The sequence below is a fragment of the Salmo trutta genome, chromosome 13 (genome assembly GCF_901001165.1).
Source record: "Salmo trutta chromosome 13, fSalTru1.1, whole genome shotgun sequence".
Classification (NCBI taxonomy): Eukaryota; Metazoa; Chordata; class Actinopteri; order Salmoniformes; family Salmonidae; genus Salmo; species Salmo trutta.
Window position 1 is genome coordinate 23,848,221 of NC_042969.1, and position 10,889 is coordinate 23,859,109.

At 40.4% G+C, this 10,889-nt stretch overlaps 1 protein-coding gene across 1 annotated transcript in view; it reads right to left on the minus strand.

Moving 5' to 3' along the window:
* Positions 1 to 10,683, minus strand: part of aff2 (AF4/FMR2 family, member 2) — a 328,554-nt gene extending 317,871 nt beyond the window's left edge. Inside the window, exon 1 of the mRNA XM_029770596.1 lies at positions 10,455 to 10,683. Coding sequence (XP_029626456.1) covers positions 10,455 to 10,507 — 53 coding nt within the window. The 5' untranslated portion in view covers positions 10,508 to 10,683. The remainder of the gene's footprint in view (positions 1 to 10,454) is intronic.
* Positions 10,684 to 10,889: the final 206 nt, after the last annotated feature.

A 10,889-nucleotide genomic window follows, 5' to 3' on the forward strand; every position in this document is an offset into this window, starting at 1 on the left:
AGGTTAGGCTATGTGTCTTAACATAGACACCTCAGAAGGTTAGGCTATGTGTCTTAACATAGACACCTCAGAAGGTTAGGCTATGTGTCTTAACATAGACACCTCAGAAGGTTAGGCTGTGTCTTAACATAGACACCTCAGAAGGTTAGGCTGTGTCTTAACATAGAAACCTCAGAAGGTTAGGCTATGTGTCTTAACATAGACACCTCAGAAGGTTAGGCTATGTGTCTTAACATAGAAACCTCAGAAGGTTAGGCTGTGTGTCTAAATATAGAACCCTCAGAAGGTTAGGCTATGTGTCTTAACATAGAAGCCTCTGAAGGTTAGGCTATGTGTCTTAATATATAATCATCAGAAGGTTAGGCTGTGTCTTAACATAGACACCTCAGAAGGTTAGGCTATGTGTCTTAACATAGACACCTCAGAAGGTTAGGCTATGTGTCTTAACATAGACACCTCAGAAGGTTAGGCTATGTGTCTTAACATAGACACCTCAGAAGGTTAGGCTATGTGTCTTAACATAGACACCTCAGAAGGTTAGGCTATGTGTCTTAACATAGACACCTCAGAAGGTTAGGCTGTGTCTTAACATAGACACCTCAGAAGGTTAGGCTGTGTCTTAACATAGAAACCTCAGAAGGTTAGGCTATGTGTCTTAACATAGACACCTCAGAAGGTTAGGCTATGTGTCTTAACATAGAAACCTCAGAAGGTTAGGCTATGTGTCTAAATATAGAACCCTCAGAAGGTTAGGCTATGTGTCTTAACATAGAAGCCTCTGAAGGTTAGGCTATGTGTCTTAATATATAATCATCAGAAGGTTAGGCTGTGTCTTAACATAGACACCTCAGAAGGTTAGGCTATGTGTCTTAACATAGACACCTCAGAAGGTTAGGCTATGTGTCTTAACATAGACACCTCAGAAGGTTAGGCTATGTGTCTTAACATAGACACCTCAGAAGGTTAGGCTCAGAAGGTAATAGCTCTATTCTGCTGAATTTATTACAGTGATTCAACACAAGGGCAATACTTTATCAGAGGACAGCTATGGGAAAAGTCCACAGTACAGTTACTCTACTGCAACAACTAACATAGTGCTTCCCAGCATGAGATGTGTTTTCTTCTGGGTTTTTAGTGTGATGAGGGGTGTTATTAAACCAAATAAACTGCCTGACTTAATGGGTTTTACCCTGACCCACCTTCTCTCCACTGTAATATTAGGAAAATAACTCCTTAAAGAGCTGAAAAGCTACTGACTTTATCCAGAGAAAAGTTCTTAATCTGACAATGGACAAATAACAGAGGACTAATATGAATAACAGCATTAGAAGTCTACTTTGATAGCATATGTTTAATGCCATTGTAATATCCATCAAATGTATTGTCCAATGTTGAAGAAAACATTATATTTAATTCATTCAATTCCCAAGATAATCCATTGAATATGCATTTCAGAATGTTCTGATTGCAAAATATATTGTGATATTGTAACAGGAAAATTACTTATTATTACAATTTCAAAATACCAATTGAGTGCAATAAATTATTTCATATTTTACATAATGACAAAAGTACAAATGCATTGTGTTATGTATTAAGCCCGATGGTTCATATTCTCTACAGTACCATTGCATTAGTTTTAAGTGAGTCTCAGTCTCAGCTGATTGTTAAGGGGCCTAAAGATCAACCTAGATTGGCTCCCATCAAAATGTCCCAGTCACCAGGTTAGTGTATTCCCCTCTACAGATAACAGCAGCCCGTTCCCCTCCATGCTATTCATTTTGTTGCTCACTGCAATTAACAGCACAGGGACTCTAACAAAGCAGATCTCTAATTAAGTTATTTTAGGTGTATTTATTTTTGTGATAATAAAACTACTTATTTTTGGGATAAAACCGACTTCAACTGTATGTAAACAATGCATAGGGGCATACTGAAAAGACTGCGTACACTACAGCTCTAAATAGGTCGTACCCGACAGAGAATGAATAGCATTGGTACAAGTGATAACTGAATAGCAGCATTGACAAAACGGGAAAACACAATTTACATATTGGTAAAATGGTACACAAAACTCTAATTAAGACTGAAACTGTGATAAATAAAGGTTGATTAGAGGGGCTTGGGTAAACGGGTGATGCTCCTCCTCTTGCAAAGGTGTTTGGCGTGTAGAGCTTCAACAGTTCTCACTGCTCCTCTGTCTCCCCAAACAAACAAGGTGCGATTCATTCACAGGCAGCCCGGCACTAGGCTTCCTTTGTGCTCTCTGTCAGAGAGGACAGGAGGGCCTGCAAATATATTCCACTAGCTAACGTTACCTCTCCCTTTTTCTACAGTGAGGATGAGGAAGGGGGAGGAAGCAGTGTGTAATCCACTGTTGCGTGCATTCAGCGAGTGGGACGTCTACCATCATAAACTGTGCTAGCTCATTCATGATTAACAATATTAATTGTAAATGAATAATATTACATTGTTTTGTATTGTACCCTAAGGCAAAGCATGCCTGTGATGACAAAGCCTAGAGGGAGTTGAAGTACAGTATTAGTAAACATGTATTCTATAAAGGTCATTACATTGTACATGTTAGACCGTTACTTATGTGGCATGTCGAGACTATTCAGATCGGCTTCTAAACACAGTGAAATAATGTCACAACAAGCTCTGTTCTCTGGCAGAGGAAGCACATACTATTGCTTATTCCACATGACCATTAATATTATATATTTTATTGAAAGAATTAGCCATTTCCTTTGGCTCACACTGGACCAATCACTAAAGGTCATCCTAAAGCAAACTTTACCATGAGAGAAAAAATCTTGACTGTTCCTTGCCTGGCTCCACTGAATCATCTTATTTGTCATACAGTGCTTTCAATGGAGGCACTTAGCCTTCGTAGTTGGAAAGTAAAGGTATGCTATTAACTCAGAGATACTGAAACTAGAGCCCGACCAATCAGGTGACAGTACAACATGGCAGCCTTGTCGAGGACCCGTGCTCATAGATTAAATTATTTTCACCGTATTTCTTGCTTGTTTGATTCAATTATCATTTAAATGGTTATCTCAGAAGTGGGTTTATTCTACCAAGTTAATACAACCTTGGAGGCTGACGAGAGAAAATGTCAGAGCTGTTAGTTTCATTTACTGCTTTGCTCTAATGAACCTACTTAACTTCTCTAACACGTACTGTTCTGAGAAATGTTAACAATGTTAACTGTTTTGGTGGTAAGGCTTAACAACTACAGAATGAATGAATGAAGTATAACTAAATATATGAAAGTCCAACAAGACATCAAAAGCTGATGCACACAGAGAAAATCCAGGACATAATATAGCAGCATTTCTCCCCAAAGGGCAACTAGCGCATAGAAGGCTTGCAAATGTGCCCTCAAGTCCTCTCAGCTGGAATTCAAGAAAACTCAATTCCCAGAGTTTGACAGTTCGCTCAAGTCCTCTCAGCTGGAATTCAAGAAAACTCAATTCCCAGAGTTTGTAGAGCGTCCTCTTAGCAGGGCTTGATGTAATACGCTACATAGTCCTCATCAAAGAAGAACATAGTTCATAGAAAGTAACATGATGATGAACTAAGTATTACAACACTGCAACAGATTAGTAGGAGGGAAGACTCTCCCCAAGTACATATTGTCAATAGTTTTGAATATTTAAAACCAGTCTGTCTATTGCATAGAGTATTGACTCCTCCACATCGGTCTCTCCTCTCTGCTCTTTCTACACATGACGGCATAAGAACAGTGTCAAGCCTGCTTGGCCAAGCCCCATTTACCTCCATTTGGCCATCACTACTGTCCTTATTAGGTCCATGGTAATTAGTGCAGAGTTATTAACTCTAGGTTGTGCCAGCCAGGAGCTTAGCTGGAGTTGGGCTAGCCGCTAGTGAAGGCAGTGGAAGGGTCTTATCCCCCTGAGCCCAGACTTAGTGAATGCCCTCTCTTCCTCTCTTCTCTTCTCCACCACTGTAGTGAGGGACTATTGGTGGGCTGAGTAAGGCCTGATAAACTGTGACAGACAGGCGTGATGAGGTATGAGTGGTCCCTTCATCAGGGTTAAGGGTGGGTGAAGGTAGTCACGTGCTTTCTGATTATGATGCAGAAGTGTGTGTATTAGAGTGGGTGGTTTGTGATCCCATAGCTCTGTAGTATGTGTCCACAGGTAAGGCTAGTCTCTATGACATGGCTGTACTAGATAGTCAAAGACTATTCCTTTACTGTGTTACCTTATCTTGAATCACTTCCTCTCCATCACAGAAATATACACTTTCCACCACAGGCTATTAACACCCAGCCAAGGATAAAAAATAAATCCTTCTATTGAGACACACATCAAATACTGCCCCCCTCCCTGGCCTCTCCGCTCCACCAGATTCAGTCCAGCTCTTGGCCGAGGCCAGGTGGATATTAGTGAGGTGAGGTCTCCCAGCTCTGACAGGAAGAGCTGCTCCAGATGAACTTGTTAATTGCACACTGGACCGGAGGGCAGAAGGGCCGTGCCACTCTCAACTTTAGTCTCCACAGAACATGATCACTGACAGGCTCTGCTTTATCATTCCACAGCACTCGCTGCTCGTTGGCAGATGGCAGAGCGAGTCCTCGAGGCAGCGGACTTGGCAGGCACCTCCCGGATCCAGGATGCCAACTGCTGTGAGTCCGTGTCACAGCGACAGAGCGGAGAGGAGGTGGACGGACAGAGAGATGCCAGCAGGCCGCCTGGCATGGCTGTCTCTTCATGCCGGGCACAAATGAGATTGGCATTGAGAGAGGCTCCTCAGGCACACATTATAATATGTGCCCCCCAGCTGTGGTCTGTGTACCAGGGTGGAATGTGGTGGGTCTGCTGTAGACCTTGAGAAAACTACATCCCTGTGAATAAACTGCAGAAAAGGGACTGCAAGGCACAGCTTTCAAAAATTTTGAAAAATTCTTGCAATAATTCTTGACCAGAACTAAAAACATGCTTTATAAATGTATAATATATATATATAACCTCAGTTCTACATCATCATATATATATATATATATATATATATATATATATATATATATATATATATATATATATATATATATATAACTGTGGTTACATAAACAGCCACAGAAAGAAAGACCACTGTTATTGCGGGTTTAGCGAAATGCTTTTAAATGTCTATGTCTACATAACAGTCCCCACACTGTACACCTCACATCCACTTCTAATGTAGGTATTTGCTCAAAGGTCTGAATAACATTACAATCAGCTGTATAATAATTACGATGGTTCGTTGATCTGTCTTAAATAGTCTTTATACTGTTCAATTCAGAAGTGTTTTATCTATTAATATTGCTGCCACAGCAGCTTATTCCCCCAGACACGTGGGTTCAGAATGACAGAGTTTTGGCCCCTTTGGTGAGACTATCAGTAGAAGTAGACTGAACATTTTATTTTCCCTTCCATCCCGGTTCACCAGGCATGGACCTTGCCAGTATCCCGTTACATATCCAATACCCACATTGCCTCAATAGACTCTCTTTTCCTCTCCTCATCGTCCGGCAACGCTGTGAGGCTTTACGCATTTCAAGACAAATAAAAATGAATTATTTGGACAGCAATCCCTGCTGAGAAGTACTAGTACTAGTAAAAGGGAAAATGTATATTTCTCGAGACACTGAAGTCAGGGTAATCCCTGAGGATCAGTCAAGTAATAATGAAGCTAGACAATTAAAAGAGAAAGTGACAATAAATAGCTAGGCCTAATTAAAAGGGTCAAGTTAAACCCAGTCCAAGGTGTGGATGTCCATAAAACAGGCTTTAGCACAAATTATTTGTAGGTGTTACTTTATTGAGCTATCATTTCTCCTCACAATGCCAACAGAATGAGGCATCCCTGTGTACAGTACAGTAGTCCAGGCCTATATCTCCACACACAAGCGTCAATTGCCTGTTTATCTGCTAATTCCTCCTCGAGTGACAAGAAACCATTATGGAAAGAAAGGGAGAACCATGACTATCATCAAATGATTGCTATTACTGGTGGTGAAGCCATGATATATGACTTGCAGATTGGAGCAAAGCCCTACTACACCACCGTTCCAAGAACCCAGCCGCCTCTTCTCTACTGCTGCTGGCAAGGCCTAGTGGCACTCTCAGACAGTCACTCCCTCTGTACAGACAGTCTCTTCCTCTGTACAGACAGTCTCTCCCTCTGTACAGACAGTCTCTCCCTCTCTACAGTCAGTCTCTTCCTCTGTACAGACAGTCTCTCCCTCTGTACAGTCTCTTCCTCTGTACAGACAGTCTCTCCCTCTGTACAGACTCTTCCTCTGTACAGACAGTCTCTACCTCTGTACAGACAGTCTCTTCCTCTGTACAGACAGTCTCTTCCTCTGTACAGACAGTCTCTTCCTCTGTACAGACAGTCTCTCCCTCTGTACAGACAGTCTCTCCCTCTGTACAGACAGTCTCTTCCTCTGTACAGACAGTCTCTTCCTCTGTACAGACAGTCTCTTCCTCTGTACAGACAGTCTCTTCCTCTGTACAGACAGTCTCTTCCTATGTGCAGACAGTCTCTTCCTCTGTACAGACAGTCTCTTCCTCTGTACAGACAGTCTCTTCCTCTGTACAGACAGTCTCTTCCTCTGTACAGACAGTCTCTTCCTCTGTACAGACAGTCTCTTCCTCCGTGCAGACAGTCTCTTCCTCTGTACAGACAGTCTCTCTCTCCCCCTCTCCCCTTCCCCTTGACTTGATTAAACCCAACACTTGCTGTACCTAAACCAGCATGAGAGTAATCAAATTCAAATCAATATCCGTGTTGCCCTTGGCTTAAGAGGTGGACATAATTTTACATCACTATCACAAGTTCTAGTTGTGAAGCGGGGGAAAAAACAATTGATGAAGCCAAAGCAGTAATGGCAGGCATCATCTACATTATGTGCGAGTATACGTTGACATTTCTTATTTTCTGTAATAAAAATATATGTAAACAAACATATCTCAGCTACCCTTGTCCTTCAAGCTGAATTATTTAATACCAAGTAGTGCTGAGTGATTAGTGATTTTTGAGGTCAGTATGATTAGTAATAAAGAATCACGTTTTTCTGATTTTGGTTGAAACAAAACAATTATTAAAAGTCCCATGATGGTAGTGACCGACCATTACTGCTTATCACTTATTAACCATAATTTATTCACATTACTTTAATAAAATATATATTTTTTATTTGATTAATGTATTATTTCATTCCAAGTCATCTCATCTCTATAGAGCTGCTGCTTATGCTGTCTGACAAAATCACTATTTTAGTAGGTCTTCAAAGTAAATAAGATATACTTTTATGACTGCTGAATACCAACTAACAATCATTTAGATCATGTATTTTCAAGTAGAAACCTTGCAAAGTAACAGCTGCTCGCTATATCCCCTCACGATCATGCATTCTTCTGTCTCTTCCAGCAGACGTAAAATAAACACAAACCGGACAAGTAGATGTGCAATGGATTATGGTCATTAGCTAGGTTTCCATCCAATTGATGCCAGATTTTCATGCAAATACAATAGAATCCGCATAAAGACAATATTTGCATTTTCCCACAAGTGTTGTGTTTCCACCAAATTGACTTTTTGGTGATAAAAATCAGTGCGTGATGACGTAGTACACACAAAATGCACTTTTTCGCTTAAATTTTCATGTATCGAATAAAAATAAAAAATTCAATATGTTTCAATCACATTTTCAGCTCTACCGATACTTTTGTCGCAAAAACGGTTGAATTAAACAGCAAATGTACCTCCTCTGGTCTTCGCACATGCGCTCTAGCCAACAGTTTGCAGATACATTGCGTGTAGGCTCTGCAGGTAGGCTAGTCTACACGATGAGATTATTATGGATAAGAGCGAGAATATTTTTATTTGTCACATGAAAAATACACTCGATATTTATTGGAATGAGCATCAAGATCACCGTGCACTTTCAACACATTGTGAAGCTCATCATAACTTTTTTTTTTTGACAGTAACATGCAAAACACAATAAACAGAACAGCCAGATCTGTAACCTAATAAATTGCATGGTCGTTAGTGGAAGGACCACACACCATATCATCGCGTAACTCAAAATGTACTTCATATGAAGGTTATTATATCAATTTCTGGGCGTAATGGCATTTGTAACACCATTTCTCGCAGATTTGTATTATTTGACCTTTATTTAACTAGGCAAGTTAGTTAAGAACAAATTCTTATTTTCAATAACGGCCGAGGAACAGTGGGTTAACTGGGGCAGAACGACAGATTTGTACTTCGGGGATTCGAACTTGCAACCTTTCATGTTTCAGGTTGCAAGTCCAACGCTCTAACCACTAGGCTACGCTGCCGCCCCGAATTAATTGTACGGACACAAAAAGATCCCACCATGTCAAACAAATAAACGCTTTGTCAGCATGTATAAAATGGTACCGAAACGTCCTGTTCCATCACAGCTGTGGTGACTTAAAAAAAATATATATATATGGTATGACTTTATTCGCATAAAAACTGTGGATAAAAACATGGTTATTGTAGTTAATTACCACGTTTTATGCGCTAAACTATGTAGAATGTTGGCCTGTTGGAAACTAAAACTCCCTACCACATCACACAGTTCAAGCTGGGTCTGATTTTTCTCTAGAGAAACTGTGCACTGTGCGCATTGAGCTCACAGAAAAAACGTCTTTCAAATAGTTGTTTAAAAAAAGTCAAATAACTGAAATGTCAGTTAATCGCTCAGCACTAATACCAAGGTAAGCCCTATTAAATGATGTAACTCTTGCTGGTAGATCTACAGTGTGATCTGGTTATTTAACAGATCATGGTACTGTGGTCAGATTAAACGAATGCACACCCAACAATTACATTTTAAAATTCAAATCCCACCAACCATTATAAACCAACTACCGCAGCATGAAATTATGCTCAATCACTCATCATTTCGTGAAACACAACCAGGGACATTACATTGCAAAAAAAAAGGTATTTTGATGGAAAGCTATAATGAGCTGTTTGTTTATAGCTACACATTCCATTCCTGTCTAGCACTCTCAGAGGTAGAAGGGACACGATGAAGAGGCATGATTTGAATTGAAAGAATTTAAAAGAAAACAACTAAAGCAAAGAGGTGTCTCAAACATCAATAAATGGAAACAACCACAATTAGTAAACCCTGTAGTCGCGTGGTAATTGAACAGTCAAAATGCACAGTAGATTGTTGTATCGGCTACAGTAGGCTAGGCCTAGCATATTCATCTAAGATTATTACAAAATAAAACAATTAATGCAGGACTTAATTATTATGTGGTTTAAATCCTTCTATTGAGACACACATCAAATACTATTGTGAGGGAGTGTTGGAGAGGAAAACTAAGAGGAGGGATGAATGGACTAGATGAGTGATAGGCTACCAATCATGGGGAGAATGGAAGGATCAAATCCTGCAGGCTGGTCCCTACTGTCATGGGTTGTGTTATCACAGTTACTTGCCCTCTACTATCTCTCTGTGATGGTGCTACTTCCGACCGGGAATAGAACATCCCAATCTTTAGGGAATCAATGGCTTCCAAATTAAAGTTACTACCTCTAGTAATGTTTGTGTACTTTAATTTGGATGCCACGGATTCTCTTAAAATTGGGATGAAATTGAAATTATTAGAAATTCTATCATCATATGGTTAAAAATAGAATTATTGTAAAAGGTAGCCTACCGAATATATTGCACATCGCTGACCAGATGTGGAGCAGCGTAAACTTAAGACATAAGACAAAATGTCATAATAAACCACCGTGATAGGCCATTATAATGTATAGCGATATGTTCTATTGAATCGATACAATCCATTACAAATCAAACCTGACAATAGGCCTACTCAAATAGTCTAAATTGTGTTTTAGAGCAGAGCATTTGACAAATGATAGCTGGGGTATTTAAAACATATATAAGACAGACAAGGGCAATTGATTCAGTTGTCATGCAATTCACCACAGTAGCTACATTGGCGACCTCAATAAAACCCCTATGAAACGCGTGTTTAGGGTGTAAACTATACAATTACGCATCGAATGATCCCGATTTCAAACTGACATTTACAGAGAGCAAAACCAGCAACTGTGAACTTCCCCCATTCATGAGGTGGCACTATAGGTCCCTGTGAGTGTGTGCGCACCGAATACGTCCTAGCGCTACATAGTCCTACAATGCACAATCTGACAATAGAGGCAAAGCGCAGACACGCAGGGCTCTAAAATAATTCCTCACACTCATCTCTCACTTTAATGTGTTCCGAGAAGGAATGCGAGCATTCCAGGAGTCCAACGCCAAAAGCCAGGTCGCTTCGATGTGGCAGCGCAGCTAGGTTAGTCTTCCGAAAAAAGCCTCTGACAAAAACGTTAATAGCTACATCATGTAAATAAAAAGAAACACTTGTACGTACCACTGTTGCTCCAGTTCCCAGTCCCTAAAGAAGTCAAACTCGAATAGGTCCATGGTTGGTCCCCGTTGTCTGATTCAGGAAGGAACCGGTGCCTGCTCAACGTAGCCTATGCGTCAGTCTACATATATCAATTCTGTGGATCTGCTAAATGTAACTAGCTATGCTGTACGGTGTTCTCTCTGGCGAACTGACACACACTGCAAGGACAACACCACTGCCTCCTGCCTGCCTCCGGTCTCCACCGCTCACCGAGAACAAAAGGCGGAGCTAGAGACAGGCAGAAGCGGCGACTCTGAGCCCGGTTAGTCCAAATTGAGGTTAGCTAAAATTCTATTTGCCTCACCCATTTTAAGTGTAAACGTCAGCTGTCAAAAACAACTATATATATGTAAAAAAAAAAAAAAAAAAAGAGTCAATGGTTAATAGGCCTGTGAG